The following is a 27878-nucleotide window of genomic DNA, read 5'->3' on the forward strand; positions in this document are numbered from 1 at the left end:
CCCATAGCATCACCCTGACTCTGCCTGCTCAACGCCAGTTCCATCTCTAGATCTCGTGGAAGACTTCCCTGGTCTTATCTGGCTTAGGAGTCCCTCAGAGGTGCTCCCACAGCTCATCACACCTTCCCTAGCAGGGCTGCTAGCCCAGTTTACTAGGATCATTCATGTATTTGTCCAATTCCCCCATAAGACTAAGCTCTGTGAAGGCGGGATTGGGGTCTGGCTTGTTAAAGGAAAGACACAAATGAAGGCATTCGCATGACATAGCATGAAAGAGTTTTATATGACCTATACATGCCATTTTATGGAACAATGGAGAATCAAACAATGGATCCAAGAGAACAAACAAATCCACCACTGCCACATAACTAGCAAGTAGTGGAACATTCATTTGTTCAAGTTGTAGCAACTCTTATGTTTCAGGCACTGGGTGCACAGCAGTGACCAAATCAGACAGAAACCCTTGCCCAGGAGCTCACATTCCAGTGGTGGCAGGACAAACAATAAACCAAATAAACAAACAGGATATACAGTCTATCAGCAAATCAGTTTATCCGATGGTGGTGATACCAAAATCACTGCAGATAGTGACTGCAGCCATGAAATTAAAAGACATTTGCTCCTTAGAAGAAAAGCTATGACCAACCTAGACAGCATATTAAAAAGCAGAGACACTATTTTATTGACAAAGGTCCATATAGTCAAAACTATGGTTTTTCCAATAGTCATGTATGGCTGTGAGACTTGGACCATAAAGAAAGCTGAGCACTGAAGAACTGATGCTTCTGAACTGTGGTGTTGGAAAAGACTCTTGAGAGTCCCTTGGACTGCAAGGAAATCAAACCAGTCAATCCTAAAGGACATCAGTCCCGAATATTCACTGGAGGGACTAATGCTAAAGCTGAAGCTCCAATACTTCGGCCACCTGATGCAAAGAACTAACTCATTGGAAAAAGACCCTGATGCTGGGATAGATTGAAGGCAGGAGGAGAAGGGGACAACAGAGGATGAGATGGTTGGATGGCATCACCAACTCGATGGACATGAGTTTAAACAAGCTCCGGAAGTTGGTGATGGACAGGGAAGCCTAGCGTGCTGCAGTTATTGGGGTTGCAAAGAGTCGGACACAACTGAGTGACTGAACTGAATTGGTGATACTATGAAAAAACAAACAAACAAAGAAGATAGGTAGGGTGTCTCTGAGATGGTCTCTTTTGAACAAAGACCTAGAAAAGGTGAGGGAGTGATTCACGCTGGTATCTGGCCTTCAGGCCCAGGGAATTGAAAATGGCAAGATACTAAAGCAGGAGTTTTGCTGGCAAGTTCAAGAAGAAGCACGAGGACAATGGTGCAGCTGGGAGGAGTAAAATTGCATCTCGAATCTGGAAGGTAAGAATACAAAGAGATATCATTTCCTGAGCACTACCAGGAAAACATAACCCCTGTCCTTGAAGAATTTACAGTCTGGTCACATAGGTTTAAATATGTTAGAATCAAATCACATCCTCTGAAATAGGGCAACACCAATACACATGCTAGCAAGGTAATGTTCAAAAAATCCTTCATGGGAGGCTTCAACAGCAAGTGAACCAAGAAATTCCAGATGTACAAGCTGGATTTAAAAAAGACAGAGGAACCAGAGATCAAATTGCCAACATCTGATGGATCATAGAAAAAGCAAGGGAATTCCAGAAAAACATCTATTTCTGCTTCATTGACTATGCTAAAGCCTTATACTCTGTGGATCACAAAAAACTGTGGAAAATTCTTAAAGAGATGGGAATATCAGAACTCCTTACCTGCCTCTTGAGAAACCTGTATGCAGATCAAGAAGCAACAGGTTAGAACCGGACAAGAACAATGAACTGGTTCAAAACTGAAAAAGGAGTATGTCAAGGCTGTATACTGTTACCCTGCTTATTTAAATTATATGCAGAGTTCAGTTCACTTCAGTCACTCAGTCGTGTCTGACTCTTTGCCATCCCATGGACTGCAGCACACTAGACCTCCCTGTCCATCACCAGCTCCCAGAGCTTACTCAAACTCATGTCCATCGAGTTGGTGATGCCATCCAACCATCTCATCCTCTGTCATCCCCTTCTCCTCCCACCTTCAATCTTTCCCAGCGTCAGGTTCTTTTCCAATGAGTCAGTTCTTCGCATCAGGTGGCCAAAGTGTTGAAGTTTCAGCTTCAGCATCAGTCCTTCCAATGAATATTCAGGACTGATTTCCTTTAGGATGGACTGGTTGGATCTCCTAGTAGTCTGTGGGACTATCAGGAGTCTTCTCCAACACCACACAATGTATATGCAGAGTACATCATGTAAAATGTCAGGTTTGGTTAATCACAAGTTGGAATCAAGATTGCCAGGAAAAATATCAATAACCTCAGATATGCAGATGATACCACTAATGGCAGAAAGCAAAAAGGAAACTAAAGAGCCTCTTGACAAATGTGAAAGAGGAGAGTGAAAAGGCTGGCTTAAAAATCAGCTTCACAAAACTAAGATTATGGCATCCAGTCCTATCACTTCATGGTAGATAAATGGGGAAAAGGTGGAAACAATGGAAGGTTTTATTTTCTTGGGCTCCAAAATCACTGCAGACAGTGACTGAAGCCATGAAATTAAAAGACACTTGCTTCTTGGAAGAAAAACTATGACAAACCTAGACAGCATTTTAAAAAGCAGAGACATTACTTTGCTGACAAAGATGCATATAGTCCAAGCTATGGTTTTTCCAGTAGTCATGTACAGATGTGACAGTTGGAACATAAAGAAGACTGAGCACAGAAGAACTGATGTTTCCAAACTGTGGTCCTGAGAAGTCTCTTGAGAGTCCCTTGGACAGAAAGGAGTTCAAACCAGTCAATCCTAAAGGAAACCAATCCTGAATATTCATTGGAAGGACTGATGCTGAAGCTGAAGCACCAGTACTTTGGTCACCTGATATGAAGAGCCAACTCATTGGAAAAGACCCAGATGCTTGGCAAGATTGAGGTCAGAGGAAAAGACTGAAGGGAGGAGAAGAAGGGGGCTACAAAGGATGAGGTGGTTGGATGGCATCACCAATTCAATGGACATGAGTTTGAGCAAACTCTGGGAGATGGTGAAGGACAGGGAAGCCTGGCATGCTGCAGTCCATGGGGTCACAAAGAGTCGGACACAACTTGGTGACTGAACAATACACAGGTCAGTTTACTACCTTGCCTAGCAGAAGGATGTGGATCCTTTGAAAACTCCTTTGTCAGACCTTCTACGGAAAGAAGAAACAGGTGATGAATGTTGCCCCCATCCGTGATTTTAGTGTTGGCTGCCTAGGGATGAACAAGAAATCTTCTGTACATAAACAGTGCCAGCAGCCACATCCCAGGGTTATGAACTGTGGCTTTCTGATCAAACATATGAAATTAACTCAAAAAATGTTAAATGTATTATTGCTAAGGAAATTATGTAATAAAGACAAAAGCTTCCCTATTACTTAAAGTAATGAAAACAAAAATAAGGATTTATAAGCTTCCCAGCTCTGACCTAAATTTGCTGTGCATTATTTTTCTACATCTCTTTTTACTTTAGAAAAACCACTACTAATTGCATTCACATTACACAGTATCAACCAAACCTGGATTTGGGTTTCTTCCAAGACCACCAACAGGCTCAAGTTACAGCAAGTTTATTAAATGTTTTTTTTTTTTCCTTCCTCTCTATTTTAAGCAAAATCTTAGAATGTTGTTACCTTTGGGAAGGACAAAATAGATAAATGCTTGATAACATTTTAAGGAGATCCCAAGTACATGAATAATAGGAAAAACGTTTTTTAAAAAAAAATTCACAAAATAATAAAGGATTTTTAAAAGCAGAGAGTTTATTGGTGGCTGGGAGCCTGGAGCTAATGAAAAAAACATTTACAAGTTAGGCTTCCACCACTTTTCCTTTGAGTTCTCTGGTTCAGATGCTGCTCGCTGTGCTCGAGGAAAACCTGGAATTCGGCTAGAGATGAGAAACACAAGGAATCAGTGACCAGCTCAATCTCAGCCAGTTTCAGCTCTCCCTTGGAAAGCAAACATGGTAACCTATTATTTCACAGCTATGTTTCTAAACTCTCGACTGTAAAAGTATTTCTAACCTCGGTATTCCTATGATGAGCTCTATGGTTCCATTTGGGAACACAAAAACTAGGTGTTAACAGTTCCCAGGGACCGAATCACTGCAATGGTGCTCCAACCCCATGGCAGGGGCTGAGGCCAAGCAGAACCCTCCAGTTTCTACAGCAGAGGCCACCCCAACTCCTGGTCCAATTCCTTATTCTCCTCAGTAGAAATCACCGGCCTCGGGACGCTGTGGTTCCCAGTGACCTCCTCCCAGCACCAGAAAGCAGGAGAAGAGAAGATGTGGAGACAGAGTCAGTAATCAGTTTCTGGCCTCAGCCTTCTCAGGAAATCAGTCTTGTATATTACCATCACTACGATGTTTTCTGCTTCTTTCCTCCACCATCTTAGCGCCCAGTTATTTCCTGGTGCCCATTTCTCTTATAGATTTTACAGACAAGAGGACTCAGGTCCACTCTGCTGGAGGCAGAATTGAGACCATGCTAGGTTCCTTGCCCACTGAATCAGGAGTCATTCCACTAAATCAGTCTTGTTTACATTCAGTGGCTCCAATCTAACCTACTGATTATGGATTTTAGCTAAAGAGAGAATAAACTCTGAACATTTCTTCCAAGTTACACAGAATAAAGAAACTGAACATTCACACAATGGAATATGATGCCATTAAAAATTGAGTTTTCAGAACTTTTCTGGCAGTCCAGTGGTTAAAACTTCATGCTCCCATATGCAGCGGGTGCTAGTTTGATCCCTGGCAAGGGGAACTAAAATCCCACATGCTATGTAGCATGGCCAAAAAATAAATAAATAAAATTTTAATTAAAAAAATTTTTTTCAATTGTTTTCAAAGAAGATTTTTAACAGTTGTATTGAGGTATAATTTACATGCCACACAGTCCACCCACTGAAAGTGTGTCGTCCAATGGTTTGTACTAAATGCTCCTAGATGAGCAATCCTCACCACATTCAACTTTTAGAACACATGCATCACCCCAAGAGTTTTGCTGTTCCTGTGAGCTTCCGCTCCTACTCCAGCCTCAGGCAAAAATTACCCTGCTTTCTGTCTTGATATTTGCCTTTTTTGGAAATATCATATAAATATAATCATATAATAAAAGTTCTTTTGTGTCTGGCTTCTTTCACTTAGCATAATGTGTCTGAAGTTTAGCCATGTTGTAATCTGTATCACTATTTTGCTCTTTTTTATTGTTAGACAGTATTCTAGTATATGGACATACCTAATATTTTGTTTATCCATTCATCAGTTGATGAACATTTGGGTTGTTTCCACTTTTTGGCCATTATAAATAATGCTTCATTGAACATCTGTATACATGTTTTCCTATAGATATATGGCTTCATTTCTCTTGGATAAGTTACTTTCGGTGGTTTTTCTGGGTTTTTTTTACTATTATTATAGCCATTCTGTGTGTAGTGGTATCTTACTGTGAATTTAGTTTACATTAAAATATTTAACAGCACTGAAAAATATTCCCATATAATATGAATGGAAACAAAGCAGGATATAAAAGTATTTATATAGAATGACATCACACATATGTGAATGTATACATTTATGAAGACTAAAAAGAAATACATCAAAATATGTCTTCTATCCTTGAAAAAGGATATGGGAGACTTTTATTCTATTACACTTAACTGTGGACTTTTTGTATGAGTAAATATATAATTAAAATACATTTAAAAAATTTAAATATTGCTAAAACACTAAAAGCTACACAATGCTCATCACTAAGAGTCTGGATATTCCCCAGCCCCAGCTAAACTCAACTTTATTATCCTTCATGAATTGTGGGAGTTGTTCAAAGCAAATTTGCAAAACTAGAATGGTTCCCCTCTGCCTTTACAGCATGCCCTTTCCAGGGGTTAGGAAACTACAAACTCAGGACAAATCTAGCTCACTTCCTGTTTTCATAGGACCTATAGGCTAAGAAAAGTTTTTATATTCTTACATAATTGAAAAAAATTAAAGAAAAATAACATTTTGTGACATGTGAAAACTATATGAAATTCAAATTTCAATACCTATAAATAAACTTTTATTGGAACATAGCCAGGCTCATTTGTCTATGGTTGCTTGTTTTTTCACTCTCAGAGCAGAGCTGAGTAGTTTTCAGAGAGACTACATGATCAAAAATATTTACTATCTGGTCCTTTACAGAAAAAATTTCTTGGTCTCTGTCTACCTACCCCTGATGGGTGCTTAGAAAAAACAAGCTGGCTCAGTTTTATTATCTTAAAGAAAATTCATTAGGGAAAAAACTTTTCGAGGAGCCACTCATTATATCAATTCATATTACGGTCTTTCCTAAAAATATAAGCTTTGTTTCTGAGGGCAACAATATCAGAAACTTTCAAAGCACTGCTTTAAATTATAACCCTCTATTTCTCTGCCTGGTACCTAGCAGGTCTTCAGTACTTGTTGAAACAACAAGTAAAGAGAAGGGTAGATGAATGATGGATGGGTGGATGGGTAGATGGGTGGGTGAAATCAATGGCTCTTAAGGTGTAACTGTGAGATAAATGCCACAGCGAGTCCCACTGTGGGACCTGAGGATCCAAGAAAAGATCTGTCCTCATGAATCTCTGAGTAAGACGATGGTAACTCACAAAAAAATAAATACAAATGACCAAAAACATATGAGGAAGATTTTTAACATCATTAGCAAATCAAAAGTATGTGAACATTAACGACAGTACTCCGTTTTTTAACCTAGGAGACAGTCAAGTATTTTAACATGACAATACACGGTGTCAGTATAGGTAAAGGAAAAAGCACTTTCTTTCAGTAGAGAGGGTTATGCATTTTCCCAGTCTTCATGGTGAGCAACATGATTATATTCAATATGTATCAAAAGCCTCTGACCTTTGATCCAGTAATTCCACTTCTAAGAATTATTGCCAAGAAAATAATCATGGATATGTGGAAAAGTTGACAGACAAGCAGAGCATTGTTCAAACTAGAAAGAGAGAAGAGAGAGAAGGGGAGTGGAAAACCTACTGCCCAACAATAGGACTAAAGAAAATTGTGATATAATCACACATATACTAAATTTTGCAGTGATTAAAAGTTGACTGTTTGAATGTTATATGTGTTGATATAGAAAGTTGCTCACAGTAACACTGATAAGTAGGGGGAAAAGCAAGTCATAAAATCAACTTGCAAGGGCATAAGCCCATTTAAAAAAAAAGTGTTTACATAGAAAAAGCTTTCAAGGATATGAGCTTTTAAATGAAAATAATTATTACCTCCTCATTATTTTTCTTTTTACTTATCTGCTCTTTTCTTATTTTCTATAATAAACACATCACTGTTTTAATAAACATTAATTATTATGATGCAAACAAACTAGGGTGTAAGCTCTTACAGGCAGAGACCTATACTCACTCGTTCAACAAATGTCATATTAGCTTCCACTATATGCCAGACATTTCCAAATATTAAGGCTTCATGAATAAACAAAATAGATCCCTGCTTTCGTGGGGCTTCCATTCTAGTGTTTTACTTGTCTCATCTCTATATTTACATCAGCAAGCACAGTTCTAGACACATGCAAAAGCCCTCATTTAGAAATCAGTGTCGGTTAATTCTTTTTTTTTTTTTAGTATAAACATTCAAGGTATTGCTAAAAAGTTGTATAGAATATTTTTTATGTTTAAAAATAACCTTTTCTGTATCTATGGTTATATTATCTCTTGAATTCCTAACATTATTTATGTCTCCTCTTTTTTTTTTTTAAATTTAAATGTATCTATTTTTAATTGAAGGATAATTGCTTTACAATATTGTCTCGGTTTCTGTCATATAATCAACATGAATCAGCCATCAGTATTTGTATGTCCCCTTCTTCTTGAACTTCCCTCCCACTTCCCACTCTATCTCACCCCTCTAGGTTGTACGGAGCACAGGATTTGAGCTCCCTGCACCATAATGCAATTCCCACTGGCTATCTGATTTTACATATGGTAATGTATATGTTTCACTGCTACACTCTCAATTCGTCCCACCCTCTCCGTCCTGCCTGGTGTCCACAAGTCTGTTTGCTATATCTGAGTCTCCATTGCTGCCCTGCAGATAGTTCATCAGTACCATCTTTCTAGATTCCATACATGTGTTAATATATGATGCTTCTGTCTCTTTCTGACTTACTTCACTCTGTATAATCAGCTCTAGGATCACCACAGAAAGCCTGCCAGGACACTTATTAAATGCTCTTATGTTCACACACACACACATACACACACACAAAGGTTTGATCTAAATACTACAGCTTTTCTTGAAACTGCCTAGCCTATGATGCCAAAATGAGAACACAGGTTCCTGGAGCAATTCTGACTCAGTCCCCAGGCACTTGGGGAGGGGGAGGCTGTCAGATAATATTTCATGAATAGCTGGGCTTAAGTTACTTGGACCAGCTGGGGCTTTTCTTAAGCTACATTTTCTTCTGGCCAGAATATTCTCATGGCTGAAGCAGCCTGTTCAGTATCACTCCACAGAGAAATGGGTCTGTTTTCCTCATAACTGCAGACGCTGCTTCTTTTTCAGGCTAGGGAAACCCATGGACCTGGTATTCAGCTTATGTAATAACTGGCTCCCTGCTGGAGTAAGCCACTAAGAGACCTGCACTCAATTTCAGAAGACAGAAATTTCTCCTTTTGGGCCAGAGCCACTAGTAACGTATTGACTCAAAATAAGTACACACGGGTGTTTTCAGTTTCCCAGAAGTCTTGAATCACGAACACGTCAACTCACTGTTATTTTCTTCCAAATCTAGCAGTGAAAAGTTTCGGCAGTTTCCAATGGTTACCAAATATATCAACCATGCAACAATTTAAAAGGTCTTCAAAATTAAAGCCACAAGCACCATCATGTGATTGTCAGGCAAAAGTCATTAAAAACTGCATAGGGAGGCAAGATGGTGTTCTCAACACCTGTGTTCAAATCTTAACACCAGCATGTTCTCCTGGGTGAATCTGGGGACAAGGTACTTGCTTTTTTGAAGCCCATCAACATAATAAGGATAATGATAACCTGGTTCAAGGTGAGAATTATGCAAAGCACCTTGCTTAGTGCTTTGATTCAGGCACAAAAAGAGTACTTAACACATGATAGCTCTGGTGCTTCTTTTCTCATTATAACCTTGAGCATAAAAAGGCTTAGTTGCAATGAACACACTGTAAACCCATTTTCCTCCATTATCAACCTAGAGGGGTGGGGTGGGGAGGGAGATGGGAGGGAGTTCCAAATTAGAGGGGATATAGGTATACCTATGGCTGATTCATGTTGAGGTTTGACATAAAACAGCAAAATTCTGTAAAGCAATTATCCTTCAATAAAAAATAAATAAATATTTTAAAATACTGAAAAAAATAAAAAACAAACAGGCTTAGTTGGATGAAAAGTGAATACAAAGCATTCCTCTTTCCCGTTCCTCTGCTCCCAGGGGTTCCTCACAAAGCAGAAACAAGCATTACCTGCTACAGGAGAGAAGCCTGTAATGGAGTGCATTCCACCTAGACTCAGAGGAAGGGCTTGGAGTCAGAGAACTAGGTTCAAATCCCAGGTAATTCCTAGCTGCATCACCTCACACAAGTTATTCTCTCATCCATGTCCCCTGTGTCTCCATCTGTATAATAGCAATAAAAACAATACCTGTCAAGAAATTAACAAATGACTTAATAACACTGAAAAATAATACCTATCTTATAACAAAGGGTTGTTAGAAAGATCATATGAGAAAATGTTTATAAAGTCCTAATACTACCACTACAGAACCACTCCAAGAAAGTGACACATTTAGAACTTTCATTTGACTTTTGAACTTTACTGTCAACTCCTGATATGTTTTAAGTTCTTTATCCACACATTCCTCAAGGCCATAAAAGAACTAATCTCAGTGAAAGTCAAAATTCACATCAAACCCTAATCCGCACACAGAGGAAATGACTGCAAGGTAGGATAGAAGAAAGGGAAGAAAAAATTCACTCAGAGTGCTAGACCAGGATTTCAGTTCTTCTGCAGCAATTTTCCCTCCTCCTGACCTCCTAACTAAAAACAAAACACCAAAAAGAAAAAAAAAAATGCAATAGTGCAATTATAGCCTCAATTTCCAATGTTGATTCTTACTGAACACTGGTTCTTTGTGCCTGTTGCAGTATGGAGAGATAGATTTCATTAAATAATCAAACAGGTGTGTAGAAAATTACAATAGATTTCAGGGGCTGTGAGGAGGGTGGGAGGGAGAGAACCCCCAATTGCCTGACATGTTGACATCTTTCCATTTTACCAAACAAGCAAACAAATTTAAATAAAACAAGCATGCCTTATTAAGAGAAGAATCTGGGATTTCAAATATGCTTCTTGATGATATGGTGATTTCTAAAATACTTTCAGGACTGGGTCATTTCATACACCCAAATCCTGTTCCGGTATCAAGACCTGCCTCAGTTTCCCCCATTTCCTACTCATAAGAGATATCTTTTAATTGCCAACTACTATGAGATGGTTGGCTTTCCTAACAGCTCAGTGCTAAAGAATCCACCTGCAATGCAGGAGACACGGGTTCAATCCCTGGGTTGGGAAGACCCTCTGGAGAAGGAAATGGCAACCCACTTCAGTATTCTTGCCTGGGAAATCCCACGGACACAGGAGCCTGGCGGGCTACAGTTCATGGGGCTGCAAAAGAGCTGGACATGACTTTGTGGCTGAACAACACAAGCAACACGAACTACTATGTTAGGAGCTCTACATGTGTTATGTAAGCTTAATCCTAGCAATGATACTGATACAGGTGTTATTAACTGCATTTTATGGTGGAAACTTGAAGACCACTGAATCTAAAATTACACACCTATTGAGTGACAGCACTGAGATTTGAACCCAAGTTTAAGCCCCAGGTACTTTCTCTTCCTCCCCTCAACTATGCCAACCAAATCACTTCTCTCTTCACTGCCTCTCTAGAGCAATTCCTGTCTGTTGCTATGCCCTCCCTCTTCAGCAGTATCTTTTCCATGAATATATGTCCTGCCTCCTTAAGAAGATTAAATTTCCTGATGGAAGGATCTATCTTCCTGACAATGATTACTGTTGCAGGGAGGCCCAGAGTTTAAGAAGCTATGTGACTTGCTACAGTTCCATGAACTGTAGCCTGCCAGCTTCCTCTGTCTATGGAATTCTCCAGATAAGAATACTAGAGTGGGTAGCCATTCCCTTCTCCAGGGGATCTTCCCCACCCAGGGACGGAACGTGGGTCTCCTGCATTGCAGACAAATTCTTTACAGTGTGGGCCACCACGGAAGTCCTGACTTGCTCAAGGTAACATCCAATCAGTAAAGAAGCAGGCTCAAACATGCAGAAGCTGAAAAGCACCAATTATCATTCATGCTTGGTCCCCTACAAAAATCACATACACTATGATACCTGCTCCCATGAATCAGTGCCTACAAATACCACCTTCTGTCCCAGGAAAGGAAGATGTACTATCTAGAGGTCTGAGGAAGCCAAAGATGATCCCACTATCAAAAAAAAAAAAAATTAACACTCTGATGACCCAAGGTAGAGTTTGGATTTTTTTAACATGTAAAAGGAAGATGTTGAGTCAATCATTAAAAAAAAAAAAAAAACTCCAAAGGCTACTCTGGGGAGAGCAGAACTACTGCCCCTTCCCCAGAGAAGGTCTGACAGAGGTGCTCAAGGAAACTACAGCTTGCTCCAGAGATTCTTTGGAAGCTTCTGGGAGCCTTCAATTTCTGGGGCTTTAGCAATTTTGCCTTATCAGTAACCTTTGAAGACCTCCCATCTAGACCCTGTTTTTCTAAATAATATGATATTGAAAAAGAACAGAAACACTGAGAAGAATTCATTGAAATGCAGAGAAATACCACAGCACGGTCTCCACGCACCAGGTTCAAATCCCAGCTGTGTAATTTACTAATTAGAGAAATAAGAAGTTCACCTCTCTGTGAAAGAGTCTGCTCATCTATAAATTGGGAATACTGAAAGAATAAATGAGCTAAGGTGAATAAAGCAGTTAGCATGGTGTCTGGTACAGAGAAGAGAGGAAGAACTGGCAGAACTTAAGAATATACCATCATCAGCTTTTCCATATATGACATTTTTCACGATACAGTGTTTGGAGGGGGGAAAATACGTCTCTGTGCTTATTCTACTAAGGAGCCAACACTGAAGGATCCTTGCCAACTAAAGACAAGGCTAACATGGTAAGAAGTATCTAGGAATAATCCTCCAAGCCCCAAATTTTCAAGCTGCTCACCCTTCCCTCCAAAATCTCAAGCCCTTTCTTTCTTCAGAACCCTGCTAGGGTCCAGACACAGCACATGGAAAGAGGAACAACCTTTCAGAGAGATCACACTGAGTTCAAACCCAGCTCAGATACTCACTGGCTGCAGATGACTTACTCTCTTTGCCCCTCAACAGTCTCATCCTCAATACAGCAATAATAATTCATATCTCACAGGGTTATTGTGAAAATTGGAAAGGATATATGTAAAGCGCCTCACCCATTTCAGAGCCTCAGTAAGTAAATACCAGCTCTACCTCATGGCAGTTATGACAGTGGGTTCTGTGGAGACACTCCATGTTTCTCCCCCGGGGCACTCTGGAGATGGGTGGCTCCCAGGAGCAATACATCCAGAGAAGAGGAGGGAGCTGGGAAGCCTTAATGAGGGTATGGCACAGACCTGGCCAGTCTCAACCTCCCAAACTCTCCCAGGGTCTAGAGAAAAATAACCCAAACAAATGAAATCAAGACAAGGAAACAGAGCTCTGCCCTCCTCCTAACCCTTTTCATGAGTGAATCCCAGTCATTGCACTTTGGTTTTGATTAGAAAGCTCGATTATGCTTCCCCATGCCCTTGCAGTCCCCCAAGCCCCATCCTAAACAGGGATGGCCTCTTATTAAAGACAATCGTGCTTTAATCTATACACCAGAGCAGACTAATGATACTGTACTGGTTTTTGGTCCTTTGCCAAAGAGTGAACAGTGCCAACATTTGTAGACTTCCAACAGGAAATTAAATAACTGCCCTGCTGGAAATATGAACCAATTTATGGTGGTCAAACCTGAATTTTCCAAGACATGGGCATAGTTTATGCATATCAAGCACCAGGAATGTTTGAGGAAGGAGATGGGGAGAAATTCAAGATAAAACTCAACAAAATTCTTCAAGGGGGACTTTGAAAATGGTCCTTTCCCCCCTACTCTGCCCTGGGTATATCCTTCTAGTAAGTACAGACCACAGGGCATTTACATCGTGCTGCCCTGGGAAATATTAACTGCCAAACCTCCGTCAGGGCAGCATTATAGCCACAAACTGAAAAGCACAAGCATGCAGGAAATGCAAAAGTCCAGTTTCCTCCCAGTAGACATGTTCCACACTCTGCCCCCTATGTTATGAAATACACATTTAGAAGCCATCCTACTACATTAAAGCTTTCCCCTTATACACACAAAGAAGAGTAATGCTTTGAAAACTTTCTCTTTAGGGTCTTCTCATTGTTACACTCAGTGAGGTCAGGAACCACATCCATCTTTTTCTCCCCACGTAGGCCCAATGCCCAGTACAGTGGCTGGAACTCAATAAAATCACTCAATAAAAGGGAGCTCTTTCTACCATTATTATAACTATCACTATAGGAATGCAGGACATGAGGTAGACCCTCTCAGGGTGATAGCTGTCCAAAACACATCCCTGCCATCCTCAGAGTCCTGTAATACAAAGCAGCAAGGAAGATCCCTACCATGGATTAAATATCTGCCATGTACCAAGCAGAAAGCAAGGTGTTTTTCTTACTGAATCACATGCAGTCCTCACAACAAGCCTAGGAGGTGCATATTCTTATCCTCATCTTGAAAATGAAGACAAGGCTACTCAGGGAGGCTAAGGAAGGGTTCATGGAACAGAGGCAGCACCTGAGCCCCTATCACTCTTATTTCTTCCCCAGTCCATAGCATTATGGACTCTTTACTTCTTTCCCAGTCCTGTAAGGTGTATAGCATTAACTCCATACTACGGACCAAGAAACCGAGGTTCAAGAAACCCTTACTGGTGAAAATCCATTAAGGCACTCTCCTCAGATCCTATCTCCTGAATCTAGCTGAAGGCTCATTTTCTTTCAAGGGGCTGCTAACACATTTCTCTGGTGATAGAACTGGTTTAAACGGTTACATGAGACAGTATATGCAAGGACCCTCTATGAACAGTCACCGGGCACAATGCAAATATTCAATGCTTAGAAGAGTTAATAGAGTTCTGCCTGTGACCAGGTTCCAAGAGTGATTGCTATTGTGGGTTCTACATAATTCCCAGATGAGTAATCACTCTCCTTGGCTTCCAGGCACAGATGGCATGGTGTCCCCACTCTCCCCACACCATGACAGATGACCACAATCCCTGGAGGGGTCCAGCAGAGGGAGTGGGCTGATGCAGTGCCTCTTAATCACCCAGGAAGGTTTTTCCAAATAAGCAGGTCTCCCCTCCCTCTGTACTGCCCGTGTCTGTAGGTCCTGAGCAGGAGCTATGCGTGGCTGATGTACAGCAGGCCCCCAGGTGATTCTGTACTTCCCCCCCAATTAAGAACCTCTGGGATGGAATCTCTCAAACTCAACTGAACAGTCAGATAAGCTCTCACAGATCCATCATCACTATAGGGAAAGTAGCTGAAATCACTGTTTTGACTGAGAAAAATAAGTCTATAAAAGAAATTATGCTTTGAAAGTTACAAGTCTCTCACCCTTGATGATGCTATCATTATTATTATTATTAGTTTCATCTTCATACACAAAGTAGTATATTATTAGACCCACACATCCTCCTAGCTTCCTTTCATGAACACTCCAAAAAAAATCTTGCATGCATACACACAAAAGAAAACAAGAAATAAGTCAGTCCTATTTCCACAGCAAGTCAACAAAGAAGGATTAGGTATTTTTCCTTTAATACAAAATTACAGGCCACCACCCAAGAAACAAAAAGACAACCACACTTCAAAAACAACAGAATTGCTTATCCAAAAATGCATAATATTTGAAGATTTAATGCTCTCAGATTAGCATAATTATTGGTATTCCCTTGGCTCTGCTTTTTTCCACATCCAAAAAGTCATCATCACTTCAAGGCTCTCACCAACATCAATGAAAACAAAAATGGGTAAAGCTAATTTTTCTCCCATAGAGTAACCTGTAGGAACGAGGGCTGCTGAGGGTCAGGTGATATCAGGCTGGCCAAAAGACCAACTACCAATTATACTGTATTTGCAAAAATAAACAAACAGAGGCCAGTAATAATACTCTAGTGCCCTGATGCTTTTTCTCCAAAGAGATCAAAGCTGTAGACAGAAACAAATTAAGTGAGAGGAAAAAGGCTGGTGGAGAGGGGAACGGGGCAAAGTAGATCCAAACTCCTAGCTGAGGGAAATAGAGACATTTCAATAAAATACAGAAGTAGTAAGAGGCTGCAAAAAGTCACTGCCCTGATCCTTGAAGCAACCTGAAGAGCTGCATTTGTCTTCTAAAGGAGTTGCCTAAAATCATAGGCAACTACAAAAAGCAAGAAAACGAGCATGTGAGAAAGCTGGGGAACCTGTTTCTAAGGGGTCATACCAGGCTAAGGTTGTGATGCATGATTTTGCCTGCTTATTGAAGGGCACAGAAGATACCTGTGTCTGCCCAGAGCTCCAGGACAGCCTGTTTCATGGAAACAAAAGCAGATGAGCATTTCTGACCTCAACCTGACTGAAACAGGTCTCAGGGCAGCTGCCTGACTCCCCAAAGCTAAAATGGTCACAGGAACTGTTCCAGATGTTGCCACTTCAGCAATCCAAAACAGTATGCAAAATAACTGGTCATATGTAGAGCACAAAAGAGATAAATTATTCAGCAACAGAAGGGACAGATGGGGAAAAAATCCTGATTAAGGGCCACATATATTATAAAAGCTTTATTTAAAAGTTAAATATAATGGCTGAGTAATATTCCATTGTGTATATGTACCATAGCTTCCTTATCCATTCGTCTGCTGATGGGCATCTAGGTTGCTTCCATGTCCTGGCTATTATAAACAGTGCTGCGATGAACACTGGGGTGCACGTGTCTCTTTCAGATCTGGTTTCCTCGGTGTGTATGCCCAGGAGTGGGATTGCTGGGTCACATGGCAGTTCTATTTCCAGTTTTTTAAGGACTCTCCACACTGTTCTCCATAGTGGCTGTACTAGTTTGCATTCCCACCAACAGTGTAAGAGGGTTCCCTTTTCTCCACTCCCTCTCCAGCATTTATTGCTTGTAGACTTTTGGATAGCAGCCACTCTGACTGGCGTGAAAAACCTCATTGTGGTTTTTGAAAAATAAATAAATAAATAAAAGTTAAATATAGGATTTTCCTTTGTGGCTCAGTGGTAAAGAATCTGCCTGCCAATGCAGAAGACATGGGTTCAACCCCTAGTCTGGGAAGATCCCACATGCCTCAAGGCAATTAAGCCCATGCACCACAACTACTGAAGTTCAAAAGCTCTAGAGGCTAGGCTCTGCAACAAGAGAAGCCGCTGCAATGAGAAGCCTGTGCGTCACAATTAAAGAGGAGCTCCTGCTCCCTGCAACTAGACAAAAGCTCACGGAGCAATGAAAACCAGGCATAGCCAAATAAATAAATAAAATTATAAAAAATAAAATAAATAAAAGTCAAGTATCTGTGTTAAACAAACCCACAAACTGGCAACTAAGGAAGGAGGGGAGCGGAAATAGCAAGCTCAATGACCTTTCATGAATATATTTTCCAGAATAAAAGAAACAAATATGCTTTCTCTCTAAAGCAACAAATACTTTTCTGTCTTTGTTTACTGGACTTCTCACCCTCAAAGTAATTGTGGGTTTAAATCATTCCTCTGCTACAGAGAGAAATCCATCTCACCTTCACATTAGTTTCTCACATGTCATTCCTTCAGTCCACAAAGCTTTGGGGCATAGACTGCCCATCAATTTAATGCCAGAAATGTTTATTAAGCATCTATTTAGTGTCAGGCCCTGTGGTAGGTAGGTTCTGCAGTGGGAAAAAGATGTGGCAAGGGCACTGGTACTTATTCTGTAATAAGTAAGGACATACTCACACACACATTCAATTATACTGGAAGGCGGTGTCTATGAAGCACTGAAAGGCATTCATTCATTCAATCAGTCAGTCAGTGTTTATTGATTGTATGCACTATGCTGGGCACATGATTCGAAGAGAGGCCCTTTCAAATGGGGCAAAAGGTCTCTAGAACAAGGCAGCATTTAAATGCATCTTACCACTACATACAGCATTGCTAAACAAATGAAAAGTTTCCAAATCCCTAAAACTTAACCAGGACTCATCTTTCCAAGGGAAAAACATGATTTTTATTTAGCTTTCTTTATATAACATAACTGAGCTGAATTTTTAGGAGGAGTGTTTACTAGAGTGTGCTTTTAAAGATGAGTAACCTTATTGTTGTCTAAATTATTTAAAAGGTTAAAAATTTTTAAATCAATTTTTGAGAAACCACCATACTGTTTTTCACAGTGACTGCTTCAATTTACATCCCACCAACAGTGTACAAGGGTTCCCTTTCCTCCACACCTTCACCAACATTTGTTATATGTGCTCTTTTTAATGACAGCCATTCTGACAGGTGTGAGGAAATAGCTGACTGTGGTTTTGATTTGTATTTTCCTGATGACTAATGGTGTTGAGCATCTTTTCATGAGCATTTTGGCCATCAGCATGTCCTCTTTGGAAAAATATCTATTTAAGTCTTCTACACATTTTTAAATCAGGCTGTTTTGGTCTTTTTTTTTTTAATGTTGAATTGCATGAGCTATTGATATGTGTTGAATATTAACCCCTTATTGGTCATATCATTTGCAAATATTTTCTTCCATTCAGTAGGACATTCTCATTCTGTCAATGGTTTCCTTTGCTGTGCAAAAGCTTTTATGTTTAATTAGGTCTCATTTGTTTATTTTTGTTTTTATTTTCTCTGTGTTAGGAGACAATTCCAAAAAAATAGTGCTATGAGTTACATCAGAGTGTTCTGTGTTTTCTGCTAGGAGCTTTACAGTTTTTGATTTTACATTTAGGTCTCTAACCCATTTTGAGTTTATTTTTGTATATGGTATTAGAGAATGTTCTAATTTCATTTTTTAGATCTAGCTATCCAGTTTTTCCAGCACCTCTTACTGAAGAGACTGTTTTTTTTCCATTGTATATTCTTGCCTACCTTATCACAGATTGACCATGAGTATGTGGGTTTGTGTCTGGGCTCTATTCTGTCCCATTGATCTATGTGTCTGGGTTTGTGCCAGTACCATACTGTTTTGATGACTGTAGCTTTGTAGGATAATCTGAAGCCAGGTAGCATGTGGTATACATAAACACACACACACGCACAATGAAATACTACTCACCCATAGAAAAGAATGAAACATGGAACATTGCCACTTGTAACCTTGTGACAACATGGATGGACTTTCAGGGTATTATGATAAGTGAAATAAGTCAGACACAGAAAAACAAATAACATATGATATCACTTACATATGGAATCTAAAAATTACAACAAACTAGAGAATATAATAAAAAAGAAACAGATTTGCATATATATAGAACAAACTAATGGTCATCAGTGAGGAGAGGGAAGGAGATAGGAGTAATACAGGGGAAAGGAATTAAGCAATACAAGCTATTATGTAGAAAATAAACCACAAGGATATATTGTACAACACAAGGAATATAACCAAGATTTTATAATAACTATAAACGAAGTATTACCTCTAAAATTGGTGAATCACTATATGGTACACCTATAACATATACAATAAGTTGTACATTAATTAAACTTCAATTTAAAAAAAAAGAAAAAATCTAAAACCAATCTTTTTCTTTTTCATTTTACTATTCCATGTCTCGAGACCCCCAAGACCAATATCTGCTTCTCTTATTTCAAAAAGGAGAAGGAGCACTTAACAACATTCAGAGGCAGTGGGACTTGGTGGAAAGGTTTCAGAACAAGTCACACTGGAGTTAGACACAGCTCAATCCCTTCCCAGCTGTGTGACCTTGGCAGATGACTTTGCCTCTCTGGGCTGAATTCCTCCATTTATAAATTGAGGTCAATAATTCCTCCCTCATAGTAAGTGGTATGAGAATTAAATGAGGCAATAAAAATTAAGGCCTTAATAGAGCACTCAACACACATAAAGCTTAATAGATGGTAGTTATATTTTTAATGGCATTTAAACACTTAAAGTTGTATTATAGGAAATAATCCTCCTAAGTTCTGCCTATTTCATAAGTATTCCTGTTCTTATTTTATTTAAAGGGAAACTGGGACCTGAAGTGTCACAAAAAGTTCATTGTCAAGTTATGTACTTAACAAATTCAGAATTTCTCTCCATTTATCCATTCATTTATTCATTCAGCCAAAACATAGTGAGTCTAAGCTATGTTTCCAGCCCTCCTGGACCTTATAATCTAAAATAGGAATTAGCAAAATGTTTCTATAAAGAGCCACATAGTAAGTATTTGAGCCACTGCAGACCATACAGGACTGATGCTGAAGCTGAAACTCCAATACTTTGGCCACCTGATACGAAGAACTGACTCATTTGAAAAGACCCTGATGCTGGGAAAGATTGAAAGTGGGAGGAGAGGGGAACGACAGAGGATGAGATGGTTGGATGGCATCACCAACTCGATGGACGTGAGTTTGAGTAAGTTCCAGGAGCTAGTGATGCACAGGGAAGCCTGGTGTGCTGCAGTCCATGGAGTCTCAAAGAGTTGTACACTACTGAATGGCTAAACTGAATTGACTGAGGCCATACAGTCCCTGTTGCAACTACTCAACTCCAGCATTGTAACGTAGAAACCCCCATAGACAATGTATAAATGGATGTGTGTGGGTATGTTCCAATAAAACTTTATTTACAAAAACAAGCCACAGGCCACATTTGACCTGGAGGCTTTAGGTTGCCAACTCTAATCTAAAAGACGGCTTCCCAGGTGACTCAGTGGTAAAGAATCCATCTGCCAATGAAGGAGATGCAAGAGACATGAATTTCATCCCTGGGTCGGGAAATTTCATCCCCTGGAGTAGGAAATGGCGATCCGCTCCAGTATTCTTGCCTGGAAAACTCCATGGACAGAGGAGTCTTGCAGACTAGAGTCCACGGTGTCGCAAACAGTCAGGCATGACCCTACACACAATCTGAAAGAGTCTTGTTTTACTTCCTGAAAGCTTTTACTTATTGGAATTGATTCCAACTTGGATCTGAGGCTCCCTGGTGGTCTAGTGGCTAGGATTCAGTGCTTTCACCGCTATGGCCCAGGTTTGATTCCTGGTCAGGGAAAACTTTCTTTCTCCCAGTGTCTGCACTCACAGGTGTCTTCCTCTTCCTGCTCAGATCAGACTTGTATTGGGCTTCCCTAGTGGCTCAGATGGTAAAGAATCTGCCTTCATGGCAGGAGTTCTGGGTTCTATCCCTGAGGAAGATCCCCTGGAGAAGGCGAGAATGGCAACCCACTCCATTATTCTTGCCTAGAGAATTCCAATTCTCCTGCCAGAGAATTCTGGCAGGCTACAGTCCATGGGGTCACAAAGAGTCAGACATGACTGAGTGACTAACACTACTACTACTGGACCTGAGGAGGCAGAGCCAAAGGCAAGGCAATTCTTCTTCCCAGGCCAACTACTTGAGCCATCCAGACTTCTGGATGGCTTTGCCCCTCAATGAGTACAGAGAACTCATTTAGTTTAGATTTAAACTCAAGTTTAGATTTCCCAGGCTAGGATATCATGAGTGCTAAGTTGCTTCAGTCATGTCCAACTCTGTGACCCCATGGACGGTAGTCCACCAGGCTCCTCTGTCCATGGAATTCTCCAGACATGAATACTGGAGTGGGTTGCCATGCCCCCTTCCAGGGGATCTTCCCAATCCAGTGATCGAACCCACATCTCTTGCATCTCCTATGTTGGCAGGCAGGTTCTTTACCACTGGACCACCTGGGTAGCCCTGTAGTCCAGCATCACCCTAAAACACCCTCCAAAGACATCCCCAAACCCTTCCTCCAGCTCAATGAACCACCAGCTATTCCCCCAAGAGTGCCGTCTATTCTACACCTCTATGCCTTTGCACAGGCTGATTCCTCCACCCAGTTGTCCTTTCCTATCTCTTTTTCCTGGAAATCACCTTCAAGACTTTTAACATCCAGTTTAAGTTCCATCTTCTCTATGACGTTCTCAAGACAACTAGTCCTCCAAAATCACAACACTAATACCATCTATTGCTATATTACACTGTTTACACTATATGTGTGTGTGCCCACTCCACTTTAAAGACTGGAACTGTGCCTTTTCATCTCCAGAACTCGGCACTGGTTGTGGACATGGTTAAGTAGTGAAGCATACCTTCTATTTCTACATGATTTCCTAATACACAGGAGAGGAAGTTCAGGACTAGACTACTAGGACGTGCTCAGCTGCTCAGTCATGTCCAACTCTTTGCAACCGCATGGACTGTATCCCACCAGGCTCCTCTGTCCATGGGGTTTCCCAGGCAAGAATACTGGAGTGGGTTGCCATTTCCCACTCCAAGACAGCTAGGAAGCCATCAACAAAAAGGAGAATAGAAAATGTTCCCAAAACATCTCTCGACTCCTCTGGCCACTTCCCAAGAAGCAACATTCTTCCTCCAAAACAACCCAAAGGCTTTGTGACCAAATCCATTCACCTGCTAATAATTTCCCAGCACACCTATAAAATGAACATATGTACTAAATTCTCAAAATGGGCTTCTCTTGTCTTAATTGAATACATTTTTCCTGAATAAATTTTGAATGTTTTTCCCCCCCCTACACAAACACCTGGTTTTAAGCTCCATGGAACCTGGGCAAGTTGCCTGCATCCAGTCTGTTTGCAGCATTGGAATCCAAGAGTTGGTGAATTAAACTGTTGATGAGTTTTCTTCGTTTTCTGAAACTTCCCCTGCTAAGATGAGTTAACCATCATTGAGCTCTCTGTACCTTCTTTGTCAGCATATCAGAGGACCTTCTTTGATCTTCTTGTGTGCCTTGCTTTAAGAAAATCTTTTAAGTGTAAAACGCTAAATGTCTAATGTATTCTTGCCTATGGAAAGGTATAAGGAGATAGTTTTAGTTTATCAAGATTTTCTTACACAGATACTTTCTGGATTCCATACCCACCGCCTAAAGTGAAGGATACTCAGGAGCAAATTTCTCTCTTTAGTTAAAAGAAGAAAAACTCATTTGATGAAACTTGGCCTTCCAGGATCCCACTGCCTAAGAGTCAGACTGGAAGTGGTCTCGGGTTTTCTGAAGTGCCTAATCTAGCCACAAAGAGGGACAGTGCCTCAATTCAAGACTTCTTTGAAACATTCCCCACAGAGTAACAAGTACAATGCACATGTGACACACAAGATGCTAATTCAAACACAACTTGGAAGCAGACCAGGTGTCTGAGATCCACTCAGATGTTTTGGAGTTTCTTTTGCACTGAAATAGAGATATTTCAGCTTCAGGTGAAATATCTTGCTGCTCTTTCTGGAAGACGTTCTGTCTTCCTTTGCTCCCATTATGTATAGACATTCCATACACAGCCTTCGTGACACTGTGGTCATCAGTTTGTCTTTCCATCTCCCTCATGATGGCAGAGAGCATGTTTCTGGGTCCCCACAGCCCAGTTAGGCTGGTAAGTGGAAGTGCTTAATAAGTATCTGCTGAATAATTTTGATGGCCCTGACACTACCTTTTCCAGCTCACCTGCAGACACTGCAATGTCAGATCCAGGACTGGCTATGGCTCCAAAGAAAGCATTTAAGACACTGAATCCAGCAGGTGGCCTTGGCATCAATATCCCTTTGTAGTCAGTTCCAGGTGGCCGTGGATCAAGTTGTATGACAGGAGGACCACATCTAGCCCCAGGGTCCCTACTGATAATTATCTGTGTTCTTTTGAAGACATCTTATCTTCCTAGAATCCGGTTCATCTGGGATAAGAACCATATCTCTTCCTGGCAATACTCAAATTATGTGGCTTATATACTTCTTTTAAATTAAAAAAAAAAAAAATTTAAGTCCTGTACTTCTAAACAATATAAGTCAAAGCTATGTGGCTGAGAGGCACTATAGATTGGTTTACTGATTCCTCCCCTCTCTTACACCCTTTTTAGCCTCTTTATCTATAGAGACTAGAAAGTGAAACTCAAATTTACAGCCTCCTCTGCATCTGACACAGTTCTGGCCAGTGAAATGTAGGTGAAAGTCACATGAGAGACTTTCTTTCCCAACATAAATGTGTGCACTGGGCTGCTACTAAAACTATATGGTAATAAAGGTAAGGCAAGTATTCATTCATTCATTCATTCATTCATTGATGCACCAGCCATTTACTAAACACCAAATTACTGAATTAATTAGAATACAATTACTGATTACTGAATTAATTAGAATAGAACTATTAATTACTAAATTAACTAGAATACAAAACAGACTGTTGTACCAAGAAACCCAAAATTACAAAAACTTAAACAAGGTAGAAGTTTCTTTCTCATACACACTCTTTTTGAAATAAAAAGTCCAGTTATTCAGTACAGGTAGCTCAGTGGTAAAGAATCCACTTGCAACACAGGAGAAGCGGGTTCAACCTCTGAGCTGGGAAGATCCCCTTGAACAGGAATCTGCAACTCACTCCAGCACTCTTGACTGGGAAATCTCATGGACAGAGGAGCCTGGAGGGCTACAGTCCATGAGGTCACAACGAGTCGGACAGGACTGAACAACTTTCAGTCCTGGATGACGACTTTCACCTCCCTCAGGGTTATTTCTTAAGGTTGGACGCTCTCAAAAGTCCCTCCTAATTGTAAGATTCTGAGAATCTAAATTGGACTCCTGAGATCTGAAACCTCTTAGGATAAAACTAAGGAATATCTCAATCAAATAAAGAAGTTGTTTATGCAAAGGTCCCAGTACAGTGTCTGACCAATAACTGTGTTTATTTTTAGCACTGTTTTTTTTTTTTAAACAGTGTTTACTCTTCAGACAACTCAAGGGTAACAAGGACCCAGAATTCTTCCATCTCATTGCTCTGCCATTCTGAAAGTGTCACCTTTACTCATACAACTGAAGACTGTCCACACACATTCCAGCCCAAGGAGAAAAAACAGTAAGAGATGGCTCACTTGTTTGCTTCTAAGAGCACAACTCAGAAGTTAAAACATATTACCTCTGCTCACATTCCTTTGGCCAAAACCTGGTCACAGGACCATATTCAGCGGCAAGGAGAGCTGGGAAATGTGTCCAGAGAAAGCTCCTGTTATTATAGATGGAGGAGGAGAAGAGAGAGAAGGGAGGGAGGAGGAAAAAGAGAACAGCAACCACAGCAACAGCTATAAGCACTGGGAGAAACAGGTAGCAGCCTCTGCGCACGTCTGTACATCAGGCAGTGTGCTGGGTACGGGAGGCAGCGATGAATAAATCCTAGTCCTTCCCCTCAAAGAGCTCAGAGTTATTACTACAACCTGAAAAGTGTCCCTGCACCTTTGTATTACCAGAGACCAGCAAAGAGCCCTGCATTCTGCTCATGTTTAGAAACTATGGACTGACCTCAATCAACAGGAGCAGCAAATATCCCCACCCAGGATCAATATGCACTGGACTTGAGAAACAACTGAGGCTATGGCATCAGCCCTGCCCTCAGGAGGGTCCAGGCTAGTCAAGGAGACGAGAGAACACAAACGCATGAAAGGGTGATGCAGTAAGGAATTGCAAAGCCCAGTGCCAAATGTGGAAAAGCTCTCTGAAGCCTAAGACAGCCAGAAATGGCTCTAGAGGAGGAAGAATAACATCAGTTGCCTCCTGCCCACAGGACAGATCTTGAATGAGATGTTGGACTGTGAAGGCAGGAGAACGAAGACAGATGTTAGTACCAGCTCAATACATGAGAGAGCCCTGCAGAGCCCAACTGGGTGGAGGAAGATCCTACCCTCTTCTTTCATCAAGCAGAAATCGTCCTAGATAATCCGAGCATGCGGCAGCGGCTCCCCAAGAGAGACAGCCACTGAATCTCCACATTCCAAATACAAGCCACCCAAACCCCACCTTTCCTATCATTAATGATTTCATGGTCCCAGTTAAAACTGCATTTCCCTAAAGCAATTTTCCCAGAAGTGGCAGAAGGGCAGAGATTAGCTGCAGGTTGCCATGGAGAACCTCAGAAGACCATCTGCCCTGGATGGTTAGACTTTCACCTCCCTCAGGGTTATTTCTTAAGGTTGGATGCTCTCGAAAGTCCCTCCTAATTGTAAGATTCTGAGACTCTAAACTGGACTCCTGAGATCTGAAACTTCTTAGGATAAAATCAAGGAACACTTCGATCAAATAAAGAAGTTGTTTATGCAAAGGACCCAGTACACTGCCCTTACAAATAACTGTGTTTGTTTTTAACACTGTTTTTTTTAGTGTTTACTACTCAGTAAAGACCAGTTAGTGTCATTTTTAGATTATTTATATTAGTAGTAGTAGTTTGTTGTTTCTTTATATTCATAGCCCATCTTACCCAGAAAAAATTTAAAGTTGCTTACAATATAACAAAAAAGATAATAACCAGCATTTTAAGTCAGGGCCCGTAAATATATCAATAAGACAAGGAAATAAAACCAGGAAACTATAGTACAAAAATAAGAAGGTCACAATATTCTAAAATGGAAGTTATGAATTTTCTCTGAGTTTCCTTGAAGCCAAGGTAGAGAAAGAAAAACTAAATTATTTACAAAATGTATAACATATGAAAGGCACAAACAAGCTAACCCCTCAAGAACTCATTTCAAAGTATTGCTGAGCTGAATGCTAGTCCAGGGTACTTAATCCAGGTATATAAAAATCTTAAGAGAAAGTCAGGGGGCAGGAAGGGGATCCACTGGTAATACACTAAGGAATTACTAGACTAAACAAAGTCAAACAGATTTTTCTGTTGCAGGGCCTTAGAACCTTTACTATGTTCTAAGTCTCCAAAGACCAGCACAGTGTGCCTTACTTATAAGCCAAGGACACAAGCATCTTATATGAGGAAAAATGCCCCTATAGATGGATGGACAACCACTACTATAATTTTATTATGAACATTATAAGACAAGACAGATTACTAATCTTTAGCAAGAAAGCATCTTTTTTGCTTTGTTTTTTTTAAAGAAACAAGAACAAGTATTCTCTCATCTTTCCTCTCATAAACTGTCTTGGCAGTTTCATTCTAGGTAGTGCATTATCTGCATAAAATGTTACACTGTAGGGCATTTTCAACTTGGCAGTGGACTCCCCTTTCCTCTTTCTGTTATCTACACATTTCTGGAGGTTTTGCTATTGTTCAGTCCCTATGTCCTGTCCAATTCCTGCGATCCCATGGACTGCAGCATCCCAGGCTTCCCTTCCTTCACTATCTCCCAGAGTTCACTCAAATTCATGTTCACTGAACTGGTGATGCTATTGAACCATCTCATGCTCTGCGGCCCCTTCTCCTGTTGCCTTCAATCCTTCCCAGCATCAGGGTCTGGAGGTAGAAAAGATCTATATTCTCATCCCCATTTTAAAAGGAAGAAAAAAAGAATCCCACAGAAACTGAGCTTCAAGGTCACACAGTCAATGACCTGAGCTGGTCCTAGAGCTCAGGCCTCCCACCTCTGCGCTGCAATCCTCTCCCTCTGGGGGTCCTTCCCCTCCCTAATCAGGTGCTCTTTTATCTTATTGTGTGTCTGCAGGTGGGTGGCAATGCTGCTGACTTCTTTCTGGCTCCATTTGGGCCCTTTTCTTTCATCCATTAATTAAATCATGCACTTTCCTTATGGGGGAACAGAATCTTCAAAAGAGGAACAAGAACCCTCCCTTTTGGAGCATTCAGGGATTAAAGTTCATCTGGCTATGGAATGTTCCCCAAGGACTAACCGCATTACTGAGAGGAAACTGCTGAAAGCTGGTGACACATTAAAGACACATTAATATGAAAACGTGAAGAGCGAGCTGAGCCACAAGGACAAGGTCTCAGGCTCCCTAGACTGTGTCTCCAGCATTCCCAAGGTGGGGCCACCTCAGGGAACATTCAGGTCCAGGAGACTACTTAGGATGCCTTCAGATGAGCACTCAATTGTAGCACTGTCCACTGTAGTGACCTCAAGAGATAGCCCTGGGGAGTGATAGATATAGGGGCACCTCCTTATAAGAGGAGAGTGTGTGGCTAGGACATGACCACTCCACGCTCAGAGGAGAGTCCTGCCCCAGGGGCACGGAAAAGGCAGTCCAGAACAAAGGTCTGTGTACTTCATTTACTCAGCTTCACCAGGCTTCTTCGCTAGTCCTGGGCAGGATGCTTTCCAAACACAGGCATACCTTGGGGATACAGCATGTTGGGTCCAGATTCCACAATAAAGGGAATATTGCAATAAAACGAGTCACATGGATTTTTCAGTTTCCCAATGTCTAGAATACTACACCTAAAAAACCAATGTGCATTCTTTAATTGAAAAATACTTTATGGCTAAAAAACTGCTTATCATCTGAGCCCTCAGCGAGTTGTAGTTTCTGCAATAGTAACATCAAAGATCCCTGATGATAGATCACCATAACAAATAATAAAGAAAAGGTCTAAAATATTACAAAAATTACCAAAAATGAGACACAGATAGGAAGTAAACACATGCTGTTGGAAAGCAGACATTGAT

At 40.7% G+C, this 27878-nt stretch overlaps 1 protein-coding gene and 1 non-coding gene across 3 annotated transcripts in view; one reads left to right on the plus strand and one right to left on the minus strand.

Annotated features, from left to right (window-relative positions):
- ROR1 (receptor tyrosine kinase like orphan receptor 1) overlaps window positions 1-27878 on the minus strand; it is a 457745-nt gene that overhangs the window by 396946 nt on the left and 32921 nt on the right. The window contains exon 1 of one of the 2 annotated variants that reach the window (XM_043876206.1): window positions 9602-16202. The exons of the other annotated variant lie outside the window; for it this stretch is intronic. Coding sequence (XP_043732141.1) covers window positions 9602-9635 — 34 coding nt within the window. The 5' untranslated portion in view covers window positions 9636-16202. Of the gene's footprint in view, window positions 1-9601; window positions 16203-27878 lie in introns of those variants that run through there. 2 annotated transcript variants of the gene reach the window in all.
- TRNAE-UUC lies at window positions 20434-20505 on the plus strand. Its single transcript has one exon. It is a non-coding gene; the product is annotated as a tRNA-Glu (tRNA).

This window comes from Cervus elaphus, chromosome 20, assembly GCF_910594005.1.
Source record: "Cervus elaphus chromosome 20, mCerEla1.1, whole genome shotgun sequence".
NCBI lineage: Eukaryota > Metazoa > Chordata > Mammalia > Artiodactyla > Cervidae > Cervus > Cervus elaphus.